The following is a 19,944-nucleotide window of genomic DNA, read 5'->3' as shown; positions in this document are numbered from 1 at the left end:
GGCTGTCGCCTGTGTCCTCCGTGACCACTGGCGTTGTGACCCTTAACCAGTGCTTCTCCTTTCCACGCCACCCCAGGGAGCTAAGCGCTGTATTTGCATTTCAGCTCTGAGGCGGGGCCGGCACATGTTGCTAATCCCCCTCTGTACTTCCTACTCTACCTGCATCTTCTTCTGTCCTAACGCATTTCACTTTTGTTTATGTTTCTATTCTATGGAACATGCCTCCCAGCTGACTTCAAATCCTCTGGGCCAGGACAGGTGAGCGCACCCACACCCACACCCACACACACACACACACACGTACACGCGCGCACACGCACACGGCAGCTTACCTGGCGTTGGGTGACCACTCTCTATCGGAACTAGGGTACGATGATGACTGAGAATAAGGCATGACTGGGGGCACGTTTTCCTTGGGAACATCTTCTTGGAATGGAGGTATGTCGTTAGAAAGAGTTCTGCTTAAAGAAAAAAAAAAAAAAGAGGGAGATTTAAGTCAAACATTAAAAGCGACAGAATCACAACAAAGGCAAGAGTCCGTTTTTCAATGCATCCACAGGGCGGGGTGGGGGGATTGTAAGAATCATGTTTGAAAATCACGTCACCCGGGTCTCCAGGGGCCCTGCCCCCTCGGACCGACGCTTACCTGCTGCTGTCCATCGCATCCCGCTCCTCGTCGGAGCTCATCTCGATGGGGAACATGTCTTCGTCTTCCGACGTGTTGGAGCTGTCGTCCCTCTTCAGGCTGTCCAGCTGGGACTTCCTCCTCCTCTTCCGTCTCTTCTTCACCAGGGAGCCGCTGGAGGGGGTCTCGCCGGGAGGCAGGCCTGGGGCCACCGCGCCGGGGTCCAGGCTCCGCGCCCGGTCCACGGAGTTCCTCTTCAGCTGGCACTCCATGCGCGAGGCCCCGTCCGACAGGATGGGGGAGGTGGCCAGGTGCGTGGGGATCACTTCCTGAGGACAGAAAGTCTTGTTTACGACGAGGCTCGTGCACTCGGGCCTCAGGGACAGGATCGAGCCAGAGGGGCGCCCATGTGACAACGTCCCGGTGACCTAAGAGTGTGGCTGCCCGGTATCACGGGCACACATCGGTGAAAACACTAAAAAACACGGAATTGAGCACTTGAAATGGCTAAACTGTATGGTATGAGAATTATCTCAACAACGCTGTTAGACATTTTAAAATAATAAAAATAGCCCTAGCCGGTTCAGCTCAGTGGATAGAGTGTCAGCCTTCGGACCGAAGTGTCCCGGGTTCAATTCCGGTCCAGGGCACGTACCTTAGTTGCAGGCTCTTCTACAGACTGGGCCCTGGTCAGGGCGCGGGCAGGAGGCAACCAATCAATGTGTTCCTCTCACATCGATATTTCTGTCTCTTTCCCTCTCTCTTCCACTCTCTCTAAAAATCAATGGAAAAATATCCTCAGGTGAGAATTTTAAAAAATAATAATAAAATAAAATCATAAAAATACAAGCAATCTGGTCACTCACTAGACAAAAATCGACCACTCGGCCATCTGCGTTTGACAGCAGTACAATCTGTATGCTATGGACCAGGGTTCAGGCCAGGAGACTGGGTTCCTCTGTCCCCCTGGAAACGGTGAGCCCGAGTCTTGTGGACTCAGCACACAGCAGCCCGTCTGGCTCAGATGCCAGGACAGACAGCGCCTGCTTCCTCTGCTGCCACCGTCCGCTCCGTCGGGAGCCGGCAGCGTGCTCCACCCACACTCCGCTGTCTCCTGCACGGAGTTGGAAGTGGTCCTGACCCCCAGCCTTCCTTACCTGATCGTTATCGGTCTCTTGAACAAAAAAGGCTTCTCCGTTATCTCCCAGCTTCATGTGTAAATCCACAGATTCCCCGTTGATTTCTATGTCAACCTGGAAGAAAAACGCACGTCTCCACATCAGGAAACATACTTCCCCGACCACGCCTCCACACGCGTGCACTTGAATCGCACACACGCCACAGAGAGCTCACAGTTCCAGGTCGCAGTCGGTGAGCCTGGTCCTGCCTGCTCTTCCCCACCCGGAAATGCAGTCTGCACCCGCCCCACACCGCCACCACCGGAGCCCAGGCGGGCTTGCGTATGTGACTTCAGAGGCTGGGTCAGAGGAAAAGAGGGCGTCCACTGGGCTGGCTCTCTCTCTCTCTCTCTCTTTCTCCCCCCCCCCCCCCCGCCCCTGCTCGCCAGCCACCATGTGCTGAGGACGCCCAGACCACATGGAGGGGCCAACAGCCAAGAGCCACCGTCATGTGAGTGACGCGTCTCCAGAGGGCTCCAGCCCCGGCCTGGAGCCTCCAGCTGAGCCCTGGATGGCGGCGGCAGACAGTCAGCCCTGCTGTCCGAATCCCTGACCACAGAACCCAGGAGCTGAATAAACAGCTGGTTTCTGCCACTGAGTTCTGGAGTCGTCCACACAGCCATCGTAACCAGAACCACCTGAGTTCACCGTCTACTCAGTGAACAGCCCTACCCAACGGAGAGCTAAAAATCTGGGCGTATGACAAGCTCCGGAGATGGGAAGCCACAGAACGGGGTCCCGGGGCCCCTGCTCTCACCACTTTCTCTCGGGAGCGCAGCACCCCCATCTTGCCGAAGCGGACGTGGAACGGGGAGCACTGCAGGCTCCCGTTGGGCTGGCGGACAACGATGATGTCGATGCATCCGGACAGGGTGGCGGGGTTCAGGCCCTTGTATAGCTCCTTCACGGTGACAAACACCTGGCCCGCCAACTGCCCCACGTAATTCATGGTCTGAGCCTGGAAAACAGAGACACACAAACACAACGTTCATTCAGGGGAGGCCAGTACCTACAGCCTGTCAAACCATGGACTTCGCGTCCAACCTGGCGCCCTGCCAGCATCATTTTGTTTCCTATTCCCTGGAATGGGCTCCACGCCTACCCTGTCACCTGCCATCCTCCTCCCCGGAGACCCCAGGAGGCCTCTGGAAATACCCCCCATGGAGAAGCAGAGAACCTGTCCCATAATTCTTAACAAACGGCAGGGTCATGGCCCCACCCGGCAATACCCCCATCCTCAGCCTCTACCCCCGGGGCGGCCTTAGCTGGGCACTGAGAATTTTTTAAAGGGAGATACTACTATCCCCCACCTACTGGGATGGCCACTATCTAAAAAGCAGGGAAAAGCAAGCATTGGTGAGGATGTGGAGAAACTGGAGTCCACACACACACTGTCGATGGGAAGGCGAAACGGTGCAGCCACAATACAGCACAGGGTGCTGATTCTCCAGAAATTAAACCAAGAGCTGCCATACCGTCTGGCCATTCCACCTCTGGGTGTATGTCCACAGGAGCTGACAGCAAGGTCTCAGAGAGAGATCTGCACCCCCATGCTCACAGCCACAGGACTCCCAGTAGCCACACGGCGGGGACGCGCCACATGTCCGATGATGAGAGAATGGACAAATGTGGTCTAAACACACAATGGATTCTCACTCCGCCTTCAAAAGATGGGGGATCCTGGCACATGCTAACCAAGGGGTGGCCCTTGAGGACACGATGCTGAGGACAAAAGGGAGACACTGCATGAGCTCGTGTGGGAGGCAGCGGGAGCAGACAGGCTCAGAGGAACGGAAAGAAGAGCAGTGGTTACCGGGCCGAGGGGAGCGGGGAGGAGAGTTGGAGTTTCGTGGGGACACAGCTTCTTCCCACGAGACGAGAAACAATGAGAAACAGCTGGGCCTGGATGGCGTGAGGGCTGCCGCGGCGTGAATGTACTGGTATTCAGTGAACTGAACTGGGCAGGTTTAAATGGTTAAGATAATAAATGTAATGTTATGTATATGTCACTACCATTTAAACAAAATGTAAGGGGATGAGGAAGAAAACTGTATTCGCCAAGAACTCATTTTGGGAAGGTGACTATGATTTGGTTAAAAAATGTATTTGGAAGATCAGGTGGGCCCAGGTTCCCTGGAGCTGGGGCTTGGCTGAGGGGTGCAGGCCAGCGGGGGGCCAGCTGGGGGGCGACCAGCTCTCCTTCATCCACCCTTCCAGGATGTCTTCTAAACAAAGGAGACACTGAAAGAGCCAGGAGCAGACCCGCGGGACGCCAGTTCCCGAGTTCCGCCGCCTCGGTTCCCTTTGAAGGAACAGGCTCAGAAAGTCGCTGACTTGATTTACCTGGAGATACGGAACCAGACAGGGACTCTGCGCTCACCGCATCACTGCCAGGTTCACGGGGACGCGTGACCAGGCTTGAGGGCAATATTTGTGTTGAAGAAGAAAGTACCTTAAAAGCTTCAAGAGCAACATACTGTGCCCGGCCTGTGTGACCTAGTGGTTGAGCCTGGACCTGCGCACCAGGAGGTCTCGGGTTCGATTCCCCGGCAGGGGTTGTGGGCTTGGCCCCCAGCAGGGGGCGTGCAGGGGGCAGCTGATGGGTGTTGATGATCTCTCTCATCAACGTTTCTCTCTCTCTCTCCCCCTCTCCTTCCCTCTCTCTCTAAAAATCAATAAAAACATGCTTTTAAAGAAAAAAGCGTAACAATGGGAAACCTGTAGCGAACAAAATGAAATGCTTAAGTTTCCTGGTGAACAGCTCCGAGGCGTGCCCCTCCCCTCCCCCACTCCAAATCACTTCCCATCCGTGGATTTTCATCTCAAATTCTGGCAAGAGCTGCTGTGCCTGGCAGGGCGTTTACCCCCAAACCCGGACTCCATACCCGGGTTCACAGGGTTTCTTGGGAGAGCTGAGCCGAACCTCGCAAACCCTCCAGACGAGCGGGGGTTCCCCGAGGCGTGGTGTGGGTGTCAGAGGGACTCTCAGAGGCAGGAGCACGGACACACGAGACCTTTCCTTACATGGCATTTCCGAGCTTGACCTGGAAAATACTACGTGTCTGGGGCTACTGCCTCCCTCCGAACCCCACTTTTCCAGATAGTCTTCCGTCAGTTAAAAACGACGACCGCACTTACATCAGACCCAAATCGATGTCACGGCAGGAATAAAAACCCAAAGCGTATTTCCACATGCGAGTCCGCCTACCACTTTAATAAGAAAGAGTGTGTTCAACTCAAAAAGAGCCCATTATATTTTTTTAAAAAAGAAATCTTACCAAAAGGAGTCAACTATTAAAAGTACATATGGGAATCTGGATTCTTTGAGGCCAAGCCCCTTAATCGTCAATCCAGGAACCAGTAGTTCTGCTCACTTACTATACAAGTGGGTAAAAGTGAATTCTACTCCTTTCTCGTTCTCCCGACTGTAACGTTATTGGGGGCACGCTGCCTGGGAAATAACCGTTTCTCCATTTTATATGGTGACGTGGTGCCACCCAGGATGTGCCACCACCTTCCTCTTCTCTGGGCAGGCTGCAGCCCGGGACCCGGCGGTGAGACCCCACCTCAGCCAGGGTCAACATGAACGCAAACATCGCCCACTGAACACAGCTCTCAGAACCACCCTTCCCGCCTCTGCGTTCTGTTCTCCTCTCTTCTCTCTACGACCCAAGGGGCTCTCTCCTTCATCCGGACTCCCGCTGCCTCCTCCATGTCCCTCCTCACCTGCGGCCAACCTCCCCCTGCCCCCCGGGTCAGTGCATGACCTCACCGCCCAGCCAGGGCAGCAGCTGGATAGACGGGAGCTGTCAGTTTATCAAGTGGTTGGACGGACCTCGTCCACCTCGCTGGTCTCTCTCGGAGGGCGGGAGGCTGGCTCCTCTCCGGCCGCCCACCCCAGGGGCCCGGGAGATGTCTGGGGTCACAGCTGCCACGTTTTCTCTAACTATTTCCATGCGTCCTTTGTCTAGATCAGTGGTTCTCAACCTTCCTAATGCCACGACCCTTTAATGCAGTTCCTCATGTTGTGGTGACCCCCAATTTCATTGTTACAAATTGAACATAATTAAAGCATAGTGATTCATCACAAAAACAATATGTAATTATATATGTGTTTTCCGATGGTCTTAGGCGACCCCTGCAAAAGGGTCGTTCGACCCCCAAAGGGGTCACGACCCACAGGTTGAGAACCACTGATCTAGATCCTTCAACATTCGAAAGACGGGAGTCTAATCTTACTTCTTTTGTCTGTTAAACTAGGTGCCTCTGGCAGGACTGAATTAATCTCTATGGTGACTGTCTTCCCAACGGGGACGTGCTTTATTGGTTCAGAACAACAATTTCCAACCTCTCTATGTCCTGGCACATAAACCAACGACTAAAATGCTGGCCAAAAAAAGGTATAATTTTGACTGATTTACAAAAAAATAAAAATAATTGTAATTATCTATCTTTTTGCTCCAAAGTGACTTTTTAAAAAATCAAGTGCCTATACTTGTATGTAAGGATCTCTGGTACCAATAATTAACCAACCAGATGCAACCTGATGCTGCAACATGACTGATAAAATGTAACTCTGCTATATGACCTGTACCTTATGGTTCGAGGCAGGGCACTTACGCCGGACAGCTATTGTTGTGCTGGCTGGTGTCATTTTTTTTATTTCACAACCTAAGGGGAAAGAGGTCAGTGCCCCTGACTAAATAGTCAGGTATGGCGAGTTTTAAAAAATCCTCGCAGCACACGGGTTGAAAATGGCTGGTTTTGATTGTTACCATAGAAACGGAGGATGCAGGGTCAGAGCTGCCTCCCTCCTCCTCTAGCACAGTGACAACAAATGCATGCCCAGCATCATGCCCAGCATGGAGGCCAGGCTCGGGGAAGGGTCCGTGCTGAGGTGACGCTGAGGCGGAGCAGGAGGGAGCGTGCAGCGGGGGGGTGTGGCTCTGTGCTGGGGAGGCCCCCGCTTCTGCAGGACCCACGGCCTCTCCGGCGCTAATGAGGCCTGCGGTGGCGACAGAGCGCGATGAGGAGGCCACTGGGAGCAAGCGGAGACTCCTGAAAGCAGATTACCCAATGCACCGAGTTTCCACAGCGGCTAACCTTTGCTTCGGCTTTGAAAGGACACCCTGAACCGCGAGGCTTGCCGGCTCCAGGAGAAAACAAATCCGCTGCCTGAAGATTTAACACGTTAAGCGCCCGGTCACTCACTGGTGACTGACACGATACCCTCCGTCCGGAAGACAAAACAGGCGCTTAACGTGTTAAATGTTTGCCTGCCTCTCCCTGACACCCAGCCGGCCACTCCCGGGGTGATCACTGCAGGCGATTCCGGGAAAGACGGCAGTGGGCCAGGAAAACCAGCAGGCCTACCAACTAGGAGAGGAAACCGTATGCGAAGGCACCGCCCCAGCACCCATCCCACGGTGCTCCACACCCTTGACTATCGCCAACCGGGTCCCGGGAAGAAGATGCGTGGACCCCCCACTCCGTCTGCAGAGCACTTCCCAGTGTGCAAGCCCTTCGCTCCGGGAGCTCCTGGGAGGGGACACGAACCGGGGCAACCCTGCGCGACGGTCAGGACCAGCAGCGCCACCTCGTGTGTCACAGGAACCTGGGTGCCAACTTTGTGTGACGTTCATTCGGAGGAAGTAGCCCAGCCAGGAACGGGCAGAGCGGGGACTGGAGCCAGGCTGGAGCCCTAGTCCACGCTGCTCCCCTTGGCACGGCTGCCCCATCTCACTGGCTAACACTGGTACCAATGGGCGAGGCTCGGGTAAGAAAGGCCCCCTGTGTGGCTTGAGGCAAAGAGAGGGTGGGCATCCGGGTCTAAATGACAACGAACACTCAGACTGTCCACGGGGCACCCAGTGCTGCACGATGGTCACAGGTGGTGAGAAAGCCAGAACCACCGAGAGGCCGTCCGGAGCCGGCGTGGACGGCACAACAGGAGACCAGCTGTGGTCGGAGTCTAAGCCACCACCTAACGTCGTGGTTAGAGAGGGGGTTCAAGTATGTGCTGGGCTCCAAGCTTATGGCTCTAGGGCAGTGATGGCGAACCTTTTAAGCTCGGCTTGTCAGCATTTTGAAAAACCCTAACTTAACTCTGGTGCCGTGTCACATATAGAAATTTTTTGATATTTGCAACCATAGTAAAACAAAGACTTATATTTTTGATATTTATTTTATATATTTAAATGCCATTTAACAAAGAAAAATCAACCAAAAAAATGAGTTCGCGTGTCACCTCTGACACGCGTGTCATAGGTTCACCATCACTGTTCTAGGGCCTGGTCATAACGACGTCAAGACACCAGCCGGCAGGGCTCAGTGCTTGAGCATCAATCTATGAACCAGGAGCTCATAGTTCGATTCAAGGTCAGGGCACAGGACTGGTTGCGGGCTCAGTCCCCAGTGTGGGGTGTGCAGAAGGCACCTGATCAATGATTCTCTCTCATCATTGGTATTTCTGTCTCTCTCTTCTTCTCCCTCTCTGAAATCAATAAAAATATATTATAAAAAAAAAAAAAAAGAAATCAAGCCTTCAACCCAAGCAAGAGCCCAGGGAGTGGGGGGTAAGGGAGGGAAGGGATGGTATGGGGGGCGGGGATGGGAGAATGGAGTACAGGATGTACAGATACTGAGGCACACCCTCCACCTCCGAAGTAGTTAGGCAAGTCTGGATATGGGGGGGGAAAGTGCTAGAATTTAAAAATTAGAATAAATTAAGAAAGTATAGTCTCTCCATTGAAACTCGTCAAGACAACGCCCCCAAACGCAGTTTAAATTAGAGGCTCACAGGCCCCTTGCCAACAACAGGCCGTGGCAGGTAACGGATAAGAGCCGGAAGAGCAGGGACTGCACCCACTGTGGGGCCGGCGGAGGCCTGGGGGTGGTCTCCCCGCCACGGGGGGCCGGCACTCACCCGACCTCCCTGCAGAGGGGGGACTGGATGGGTCTCTGCCCAGGAAAGCTGGGGCCACGGGACTGTCACTGCCTCGCCACGTGACTAGGAAGTCTGGCTCAGCCGTGGCTCTGACGGGCTATTCTCACGAGTGTTCCATCAGCCGTCCCTCCTCAGGGCCCTTAAAGGTACATTCAAAACGCTCCCCACGAGGACCGGGGTGGGAACACCCTCCTCTGCTCAGTCTGCGGTCAAAGAGTCTGCACGTGTCCTCAGAACAAGCATCGCTTCCTGGAGAGCTCTGCCGCAAATCCACGGCCGGTGCTCAGAGACACGCACTCCGTGCCACCTCCCTCACAGCAGGTGCTTACGGGACATGTGGGGCCTGGGTTTAAGGCAGCCGGGAGCTCCTGGACTGGAAACCAACTCCACCTCTGCCCCCGCGAGGCCTGCTGTTTCCTGTTATCCGCGGCAGGACTGCACACCTGGGTGCAGAGCCACCGGTGGCCTGACTGTCCCGGCCCAGCCTGTGGTTAAATGAGCTCATCGGGGAAACGTGCCAACAGCCCCTGAGTTTAGCAGCAGCACCAGGCCGAGATCATGTCAGCCAGGAACCAGCGAGATACCTTTAAACCTTTAAACCCACTGTCCACTGTCACAGCCGTGAGGATCGCACACTGCCCAGGCGATGAGAATAGCGAGGTCATACCGTTCACTGTCTATCACGGTGACGCGAGGGGTATAGTGTTCCCGTTGGCAGAGCGGGAACCCGAGCTTTAGGTTATGTAACTCGCTCAGGGCCCAAAGCAGGTGAGAGGTGCAAGCAGCTTTCCAATGCAGGTGAGCCTGCGCCCCGGACCGCGGCCAGCCTGCAAACCTCCCGGGTGACTTCCCAGTCCGCACTACACACGTGGCTGCCCACACACACACACTCAGTCAGACCATGCAGGAGAGCAGAGCACATGTTCCGTACATGGAAATACACTGACTCCCAGTGACCAGGACAAAATGACCCACTGCACACATTTCCACGGCTGCGTTTCCTTTCCCTGAGGTGTCGGCGTGCTCGGAGGTGCCTGAGCTGGCAGCAGCGGACAGCCTGCCCCTGCCCTCTCCAGGTGGCACAGGCAGGGGAGGCAGGCATTTGGGTCGGGCACGCTGACAAGGCCGAGTCCTGCCACCAGCTCTCGAGCCAGGGGAAGCCCATGCACCTTGCAGCGCCGGGGGGGGGGGGGGGGCGGGGGGGGGCTCGTTACTTTTGTGTTAACGAAGGGAAGGGCAGAAAGGTGTTGCTGGGAAAGTCTAAACACTCAGGGCTGAAACCTCCGCCCTCCTCCTTTCATCCCCATCCACCTCGTGTGTCTGAAATGGCCTCTGGAGACCGGCGGGCAGCTGGCCCATCCCCACCCCTCCCCTCACGCAGCAGAGGTTAGGCGAGCGCTCGCCAGGGCCTGGCTCTGGGCTCGGCACCAGGTAAGACTGACTCCTGTCCCTGGAAGCAGAAAGTCTTACCCCTAAACTGGCTCAGTAACTGAACAACTGAGTATCGAGGTCCACCTGTAACCTTCCTAGGAAGCTGAGGACTTTGTTTTGGGAGAGTGAGCAGCCGGTCCCCAGGGGTACTCAAGCCCTTTGGCTTTTAGTGGACGGTTCCTCCTCAAGGGCATGAGTCTGCTCCCCTGGGTTCTCCCCAGTCAGCCCAGAAATAGCTCACCCTCCGCCCTCCGGGTTGTCCTGGGGCCTCGGAGGAGAGCAGTGTGGCTGTCCCAGGCCCTAGCACTCTAAGGGGGCGAGGCCAGCCCCCGGCCCAGCCCCAGGAGGATGTGTGCGGGCTACGCCACCACCCCTGGCTGCTCTCTGAGCATCTTCCAGTCGGTCTCTAGGTCTGGGGTTCAAATGAGTCTGACGAACCCGGAGTAAAAGCACACACACCTCCCTACCACCGCACTGGCCCGGACCACGCTCACCTGCGCGGCTATGACGTCAACGCTGGTTTTCATCCAAAGCATTAAAAAGCGTGTTCTACGAAACGCCAAACATGATCTGACTAATAAGACTTGCATGAAAATGAAACTGGCTTACAGACAGCCTCTCTTCCTCTTGTGGCTTATGTGAACGGCAACAAGGAAGTCTATGCTGCCTATTGGATGTTTATCAGCCGGTGAGGATGATAAATTACGTTTACATCCCAACAACAGGAAGAATGACTTAGATGCAGCGCGATGCACGGGAACGAACACCAGGCTGAAAGTCAAGGTACCTGCTCTCAACCCACACCTGGCAGCACATCTGGCAGCACAGCTGGGGCAGGCCACTCCCTCCCGCCAGCCGCGGACTGGGACTGCGGACTGGGACTGTGTGGGTCCATCAGCCGCTCCGCCCGCTGAGTTCACGGCCGCACACGGGGGCGTCTTAAACAAGAGCGCGAAGCCGGCCATACCTTTCGGGATGCGGGCCCTTTCTTGGCTCGCCAGGGTTCTTCTGGCGACACTCGTCCAAAATCAGAAAATTCACCACAAAAGCTTGAGGTGCTTTGAAAAAGCCTGCAGGTCAGACTAAGACCTCCTGACGGAAGTGACGCAACAGCAAAGCCGGCGGGACCTGGAGTCGCCCCGCCAAAGTCCTGAATGAACGAAGCGGGTCAGACAAAGCCAGCACTCCCGCTCATCCCAGCTCAGCTCGGGATCAGGAGGGGACGGCCGCTCCCAGCGATCCTGCAGGAAGGAGGTAGTGGCAGGCGTGCGGAGTGAGTGAGTCAGGACGGAGGGCCCTGTCACCCTGCAGGAGTGGGCGCCAGACAATCAGACTTGCAGGGAGCAGACAGAGCGGCCGGGGTCCCCACACGGCGGGCGGGATCGCCCCACGCTGAAGCCAATCAGTACAACTGCCGGCACCTCTCGGATGCACCAAAGCGGTAGCCACCCCAATCCCCGAGGGCCCAGGAGGGCGGGGCCGCCTACACGGTCAGGATTGGGCAATGGAGGTCTCACCACTTCTCACCTAGTTGTTACACCAGAAAAATATCAGCATTTTGTCCCCAAATTGGCAGGATCCTCCTCCAGGGTTCACAAATTGCCAAGGAACACTGGCTTCTTGAACGAATGCCCAAACTCAAAGCTCCGGCCACAGCTTTCATAACCCACACCGGCCCCTCTAGAACAGCAGGGTCAGTTTAGGATGGCCTCAGCCCCACCCAACAGAAAAATGGGCAAAATGAAAAACGAGTTCAGAGAGGAAGGAAGGAAAGAGGGAAGGAACCCATCTGGTCAATGCTACATGGGAAGATATTCAACCCTATTCATAATTTAACGCATGCAAATCAAAGGCCTTGCAGGTGGCCCAAATTCAATGCATTTCGGAAACCCCCAGGGTTGGTGAAAATGGGGCAAGCACACCCACCACTCACTGCTGGTGGGGTAAGAAACAGGGTGAGCACTGAGGTGAGGGGGGAGGGAGGGTTGCGGCAGGGCAACAGCTGTCACTCGGCACCTCCTAGTGCACCCCAGCAGTTCTGCAAGAGCCATATACAGACAACGTCACGGCACTGACCGTGACAGGGAAACGCAGGAACAACGTCAACATCTCCAGGACTCCAGTTACGTGAATTATGGACCAGCCACACCGTAGGATGGGATATTATGAGACTGTTTTTAAAAAATGGAGAGGTAGCTCCAGGAACTAACATGAAAAGGTACACGTTTGGGGGGCGGGGGGGAGACACAAGTACTTACAACATGAACCCCCTTGTGAAGAATTACATGTACTCATATCCTGATGTGCACACGAAACTCCTGGACTGGTTCCCATGCCAAGCAAGCGTCGTTCACAGGCCCACCTGGGACCAGGCCTGGGGGAGGGGAGCCTCACTTCTCATCGCGTGCCTTTCCACCATGCTGGTTCTGGTTTCTGAGTGTCGCTTTCTACATGTGCATGGATTACTAAGTCGTAAGGACCTCAGAGAACAGAACCCTCTGACCCGCTCCGTGTGAAGGTCTCCCCGTCACTGAACCCACTGAGACGCCAGAGGGTAAAGGGGGTCAGAAAGGTCAGATGGGCCCCCGCTCGGCTCCTCCAGCGTTTTGCAATGTTCCGATCTGACAGCCCCACGTGACGAGTGTCCGCAGGGCCCTGCCAAGGAGCACAAAAGGCCTGGTCGGTGGGTGACGGAGGCACCTCAACTACTGGGCGGCCAGACCTCGGTCCCAATCCTCTGCTGTTCATTATTTGACTCTAACTGAGCTCCGGGCTTGCTTCCTCTCTTCACACACTGGCCAGAGCCCTCTGCCCAAGTTGGTGTCTCGGTCAAAAAGAATGCCCTGCTTCTGTGACTTTGGTATGGCACCCGCTCACCCACTCCAACCCAGGAATTCTTGGAGGGCTGAGTACCAGCTGGCCGGTCCAGGGTCCTGCCTACACAGCTCGGGGGTAAGAATGCAGACAGCTGGTGTTCAGGTCCCAGCTCCCCGCAGACTAACCTGTGACCACAAGCAAGATACTAGCCTCTCAGCTTCGAATCTATAGAATGGGATGGCATTCCCATGGCCCAGCCTCCCAGGACTGTATAAGAAAATAAAGTACTCTCCCAGGGGCTTGCACAAATGCCAGCCAGGTGCTCATCCTGTGGTCACAACTGGCTCCAGGCAAAGGCTAGGCTTCGAACTGAGTTCCTGCCTGGCGGAACTTTGCACATACCAACTTTTTTTTTGTATCTTTATTGTTGAAAGTATTACATATGTGCCCCTTTTTCCCCCATCAAGCCCCTCCAACTATTTTAAGTGCATCTTCCCCAAAAAGACAGGGCAAAGAATACTACTGGCTCCAATGAATACGGAAATATTAGGAGGGTACGCTTTTATTCCCACACGGTGCGGATATATTACTGTTTGTCCAAAAAAATCGAAGCCCGAAGGCAGCCCCGCCTTGGGCAGCGCTCCGCCGCTTGCCGAGCTTAGCGGCAGGAAATGCTCTTGCCCAGGAGTGCACCTTGTGGGGGAGGGGGCCCCATGACCCCATGACCTGTGTGGTTTGTCCCTTTTGTATACCCATGCTGCGTGCCTCGGGAGGCCCGTGCATACAGAGGAAGGTTTCATCAAAAGGACAGGGACTTCCTGGAAACCAGGCACACGGCGTGCATGGACTGTCCTGTCCCAGGAGCAGCTGGCAAACAGGTGTGTCTGGGTCACAGGGCCTGTGGTCAGCTCACGTGCAGGAGCAGACGGCTCAGGGAGCCCTGAGTCCGGGCCAACAGCCTGTAGCTTGTGTTTCTGGAAAGCCCCGGCGTTCGGCACCAGCAAAAACATTCTACGTTGTTGCAGGGATCACAAAACTCGGTCAGCGGGCTGACAGATGTGGCGGTGACCACCAGCGGTGGGAAAGCAGCCTGCTCCTCGCCAGCCTGAGCCCCATCCATTCGTCTCCACCCAACTTCCCGGCGGGACAGGGGACATCTTTCTGCCTGAAGAACCAAGAGATCCTCCGGCCCCTCCCCTGAACCCCCAGAGTTCTCCCCGTGCGCTGACATCCAGCAGGTTTGCCCCTGCAGTCCGGTCTTTTCTAGAATAGATGAGGGGGTTTTTTTGTAACTGAGACCAGGATCCCACGGCCAGCTAAGGCCAAACTTAGACTGGAGCCCAGGCCTCAGGTCCCATCCGGGGCTCTGTCCAGGCCTGCGCCACGTGGTCCCATGTAAACAGGAATAAAAGCTCCAAGACAAACACCCACACACAAAAACGCTTGCTAATCAAACAAATGTTGGCAAACGTGAAGCGCTAACAAAATAAGGAACCAAAACATAAACCCCTATATCTTCCAACATTTCTGGGGGGGAGAAGTGTGTTTATTTCTGGATTACTATGCACTTTCCTCGGGGCTTACTTTAATCCCTGGGACCGGAATTATGGGGCACAGGTTAACAGTGAATTTCACGGCCATACACACCCCGATAACATAAAAGAAACCCTTTTCAAGCTCATCTTTCCCAAAACACCCTTACTGTCCTGGGTGCTAAAAACTCTCCGATTTAATGCTGCCCACCGTAGGCGTTCACGTGCCCTGTGTCGTGGTCAAAAACAGGGCTGACATCTGCTTTTGCCAGCCACCTACACGCCAGCGCTGTGGCCCTAGAGTGATTTGCAAAACACTACTTTTCATCCCACACTGCCTGGCTTCCCCCCAAATAAGACTATTTGCAGGGGCACCTGCCGGGACTCCCTAGGCCCAGCGCCCACGAGGCTGCGGGGAGGGTGCACAGAGGCCTGGCAATCGGGGGACCGCTGCCACCCGAGGACCCAGATTCCAGCCCGGTTCGCCGCCGCCCGGCAGCTGCATGACCTTGGGCGTGTCGGCCTCAGTTTCCCCAACTGCACAGCAGGAATCTTAACCCTCCGGGGCACATTCGCATGACAGTCCCGGGCAGAGGGCAGGGGCCGCTCGCTGCACAGAAGGAACCACCGCTCCTGCCGCCATCGAGGGTCCCCCCGAGCCAGGATCCCCGGGTCCCGGAGCGCCCCGCCCCCACCCATCCCACCCCGCCGGCCCGCCCAGCCGCTCAAGGTCAGCCCTGCAGGCCCGAGGATGAACCTGTCCATCTAACCGCGGCCGCTGTCCCCGCCTCCCCCCGCCTCCTCCCTCCCGGAACCACCTCCCGCGAAAGGCCGCGGGGACTGAGCGCGGTCGGCGGGCGTCCGTCAGGTTGGCCCGGCCGCGCACCCCGGTCCCCGCCGCCCCCGCTGCGGCCCCTCCCCCGACCGCCGCCTGCGGGGCTCTGCGGGGCTCTGCGGGGCTCGGCCCGGGCCCCACGGCGGCGCGAGGGCTGCTACTCACCGCGGGGGGCCGCGCGTGGCCGCCTTTGTATGCAAACACCGCCCGGCGCGCTCGCTGACAGCGCGGCTCCCGGGGCGGAGGGGGCGGGGCGAGGGGCGGGGCCTGCGGGCGGGTGAGCGCCGGGGGCCTCGCGACGCACGGGCCGGGCTGTCGCTTTCAGAGCCCGCCCGCCCGAGGCGGTAGAGCCCCCCTCGGAGGGAGGCCGGTCCGCCAGCCCTCCTTCAACCGCCTACCTTAGCTTTCCTGGCGGGTAGCTGGAGGGGTAACGGGGACCCAACCTTTAGGGGCCCGTGGGCCATTGTAAGAGGCCTAGATATTGCCCTGGTCCGGGTAGCTCAATTGATGCAGTGGTTCTCAACCTTCTGGCCCTTTAAATACAGTTCCTCATGTTGTGACCCAACCATAAAATTATTTTCGTTGCTACTTCATCACTGTCATGTTGCTACTGTGATGCATCGTCATGTAAATATCTGATATGCAGGATGGTCTTAGGCGACCCCTGTGAAAGGGTCGTTCGACCGACAAGGGGGTCGCGACCCACAGGTTGAGAACCGCTGGTTAGAACCTTGTCCCCATACACCAAGGTTGCAGGTTCAATCCCTGGTCAGGGCACAAATAATCAATGAATGCATAGATAAGGGGAACAGCAGATCACTGCTTCTCTCTCCTGATCCCGCTTTGTTTGGAGCCCCCCTGGGAGGGCCCTGCTGTGTTGTCAGCCCCCAGGTGGTCAGAGGTGGTCTGAGCTGTGACTCAGCCAGGGGAGCAGCCAGGCGGAGGCAGAGGCATCCAGGGCTTTCAGCCCCACCTGCAGAGGAGGAGGAACCAGGGAGGAGAGAAACTTGCTCCTGCTGGTTAAGGAGGAGGAGGGCCCGGGCAAGCATCCTGGGTTCTACAGACTCAGTTTTACCATCTGGAAAGTGGGGGCAGACACTCACCCCACACATCCACCTTGAGGACTGAAAAGGCCATTCGGTAGGTTACGTGGCCGATTGCTGACCTCCTGAACGATTTTTCAAATTCTAGAACCTCACACATTGGGATCCCCAGAAAGATTGGTTGAGTGTTAGGCCCGCTCAGCCCTCTCCAGCCGCCCTCCTGGGAGGGCCACCCAGAGAGCACCGCATTGCTGAGGGTGCGGAGGGCTAGGCAATGACAGCCCCGCTGCACAGAAAGGCCACCGGAGTGATGGCAGCCGCCCTATTCTAGCTGGGAACCGCCCCCTTTTAGCCAATGACAATAATTTACCACCTGGGAGCTCTGAAGTTTTCCAGATTAACTGCCTACACAGTAGACAGGGCTCTGCACCTGGGGGGTGGGGGTGGGGGGGGAGGGACATGCCATGAAACAGTGTAGGTAGCTGTGCAGTGAACGGGTCTCCTGGCAGCTCTGGGGGCAGCACCAGTGGTCAGCCCTGTAAATGCCCGAGTGGAAAGGGTGCCCCAGAAAGAAGAGTAAAGAGCAGGGGGGTGAGGGCATGAGTGGGGAGGGGGGCAATGGGGCGATAAGGACACGTATGTAATACCTTAATCAATAAAGAGGAAAAAAAAGAGTAAATCACTCCCCCAGAGGCCCAGGGTGGCCTGGGCTCCCAGGAAGGGAGGGGGCCTCCTCGGATCCAAGGCCAGTCCTTGGCTTGGCTGGAGCCCCTGAGGAGGTGACTTCAGCAGGGACACTCCTTTGCTGGGGCCCCAAGAACCCGATGGAAACCAGGGGACAGAGCAGCCTGGAAACCCTGGAGGCCTGGGGGCCGGCTGACCAAAGCAAGCCTCCTGGGGGAAGACTGACCCCTGGTTCCACGGGGAGAAGAAGGGGGAGGGTAAACCAGGGAGAGCGAATGTCTGGAGCCCAAGCCCAGAGGGCCCACCCCCAAATGAGGGTGAGGATCCTAGATTAGGGCTCAGGCATCCAAGAGGGAAAGGAGTCGAAGGGAGATAAAGGGGAGAGGCTGACAGTTGGCCGCACTGGATCTGGGAGGCCACCCCACCCCATCACCCCAACAGACATCAATTAGATAGCATCGCGGACCAGCCGTGGCCAGGCGCTGAGCAGAGTGGAAGAGTCACACAGTCTCGCTCGCTCAGAGAGCAGCCCCAGCCATCCCGCGCTCAGTCGCTCGCCCGCCTGCATGCATCCTGTTTGCTGGGTGTCCGCCCTGTGCCAGGCCTGTGTGGAGCCCTCAGGGCTCCTCTGGGGAGCAGACCACACCTCGGGGAGAGTACGGTCAGGCAGGGCAGTAATCGAGGGGTAATCACGGCCAATCCCACAAAAACCGGAGTTCCGGCCCTTGGTGTGCAGTGGAGATCAGTGTGTCCGAGTGCAGCTCTACGGCCCTCGTCCTCCCCAGCGTTTCCCCGAGGCCCTGCCTGAGAGCGAACACTTGTCTCGTCTGTGCCAGTCCCAGGGTCGACAGGCACGCTCTCGGGTATGGCAAGAGCATGGACCAATCGGAACAGATGCCAGGCACCACAGCGCAGGTGGGAGGGGGAAGGGAAGAGGAGAGATGAATGGGGCGGGAATGAAACTTCCTAATATTTTCATCATTGGCAAGGCCAGATGAGCTCATACGAGATCAGTGATGGCGAACCTTTTGAGCTCAGAGCGTCAGCATTTTGAAAAACCCTAACTTAACTCTGGTGCCGTGTCACATAGAAATTTTTTGATATTTGCAACCATAGTAAAACAAAGGCTTATATTTTTGATATTTATTTTATATATTTAAAAAAAATGCCATTTAACAAAGAAAAATCAACCAAAAAAATGAGTTCACGTGTCACCTCTGACACGCATGTCATAGGTTGGCCATCACTGTACTAGATGAATGTACCCACGAAGAAAACGTACATGTATTTAACTGAGGAATTCATCTGCGATGGGTTGAATGTCCACACACCCCACCGCCACGCCAGGTTGAAGCCCTGAGTCCCGGTGGGATGGCATGTGGAGATGGGGAGGTGATTCGAATCAGATGAGCACTTGCGGGTGGAGGGAGCCCCACCGGAAACGTGGACCGCAGAGCTAAGCAGAGCGGCGGTCTCTGACTCGGTGCCAGAGCTGGCGGCAGAGGAAGACCAGGTCCCCACGGAGACATCAGCACGCCCCCTGTCCATCACAGCCTGTGAGCTCGGGCAGCCCCCGGGGAACTGTTCAGCTACCAGACTTTTCAGCTCACAGACCTTTATCCCCAGTTCAGATAAAATCTAAGATGCTACTTATATAATCCTTTGTCAGCGCAAAACAAACAGGAGAGCAGAAAAGGACTGGAATTGCCAACACATCCTATCTCAGCTATAGAATTTTTTCCCCAAACGATGAGACAAAGTTTCTGCAGAAAGTCACAGAGGTAGAAGTGAGCGGCTGAAGAAATGTGCTCAGGAAACAAGTTACAGGGGTGAGAGAAAGGGCAGAGGAGAGAGGAGGGGGCCGGAAGGAAGCTTTCTAATAGTCTCGTCGCTGGCAAGGCTTAGGGTGAGAGGAAGTAAAGGTGAGGCGCCCGCAGGGAAGAGGAGGCGGAGGGGAGGGGTGGGCGTGCTTCCGGAGGGGGAGCCACGGTTCACCACACAATTTACATGTTGCTGCCCAGACCGACAGGCGTGGCTCAGGGGTTGAGTGTCGACCTATGAACCAGGAGGTCACGGTACCAGGAGGTCACGGTTCAGTTCCCGGTCAGGGCACATGCCTGGGTTGCAGATCGATCCCTAGTGTGCAGGAGGCAGCCGATCAGGGATTCTCTCTCATCATTGACGTTTCTCTCTCTCTCTCTCTCTCTCTCTCTCTCTCTCTCTCTCTCTCTCTCCCCTCCCTCCCTCTCTGAAATCAATAAAAAGATATTTTAAAGAAAAATAAACGCTAGTGGCCATCCACACTGACATCTGCGTGCTGTCTGGAGCCTAAATACAGCCGCTTTCGTCACTGACCTAGAACCTGGGGTTGGTGGAGGAAGGTAACCCTACACTCTGAGACTTTGAGTCAAGACCTCGTCATCTTCCGTTCTCGGAGTAAATGAACTCTCTCTAGAATTGGATGTTCTCGCCACTCCTCGCTTTCTAAAGCTGTTTCCCACGAAAGCTTGTCACATAGAATTATCTGGGAAACTCGTCTGGAAAACTCTCAAGGCCCAGACTATGCCTGCACCAATCACCTGCCGTGTGGGGGGCAGGGGGGGACCCTGGGTGCAGGCAGGCTGAAGGGCCCGTGTGCTAAGCGTCACTTCACTTCCCGTCATGCTGGCCCGGGGCGGCTGCCATTCTCTCCCTCAAAGCCCGCCCTCTCCTCTCCCGGCCCCATGCCCAGGGCCAACAGCTCATTTCTACTTCTAAATGTCCATATAATGGAACCCATACGAGCCAGCACAAATACAGTGTGTGCATGTCTGTGTGTTTGTGTGTATGTGAGTGTGTGTGCATGTGCGTGCA

The 19,944-nt window shown here is 56.0% G+C and overlaps 1 protein-coding gene across 9 annotated transcripts in view; it reads right to left on the bottom strand.

Annotated features, from left to right (window-relative positions):
* The window catches only part of LPIN1 (lipin 1), a 73,159-nt gene that overhangs the window by 31,603 nt on the left and 21,612 nt on the right, over positions 1 to 19,944 (bottom strand). For 4 of the 9 annotated variants that reach the window (XR_011473134.1, XM_070428688.1, XM_070428692.1 and 1 more), the window contains exons 3-6: positions 2,561 to 2,761; positions 1,783 to 1,878; positions 647 to 954; positions 333 to 461 (exon numbers count right to left, since the gene is read on the bottom strand). Coding sequence is in view for 8 of the 9 variants with exons in the window: in XM_070428688.1 (XP_070284789.1) it covers positions 333 to 461; positions 647 to 954; positions 1,783 to 1,878; positions 2,561 to 2,761 (734 nt within the window). In the remaining variant the exon portion in view is untranslated. Of the gene's footprint in view, positions 1 to 332; positions 462 to 646; positions 955 to 1,782; positions 1,879 to 2,560; positions 2,762 to 3,616; positions 3,689 to 11,147; positions 11,228 to 15,529; positions 15,604 to 19,944 lie in introns of those variants that run through there. The other 5 variants (XM_070428690.1, XM_070428693.1, XM_070428695.1 and 2 more) reach the window with 4 other exon arrangements.

The sequence above is a fragment of the Myotis yumanensis genome, unplaced genomic scaffold (assembly GCF_028538775.1).
Source record: "Myotis yumanensis isolate MYYU_CA2020_CCGP unplaced genomic scaffold, mMyoYum1.0.hap1 SCAF_11, whole genome shotgun sequence".
NCBI classification, from domain to species: Eukaryota; Metazoa; Chordata; class Mammalia; order Chiroptera; family Vespertilionidae; genus Myotis; species Myotis yumanensis.
This window is presented reverse-complemented; position numbering and strand designations above follow the sequence as displayed.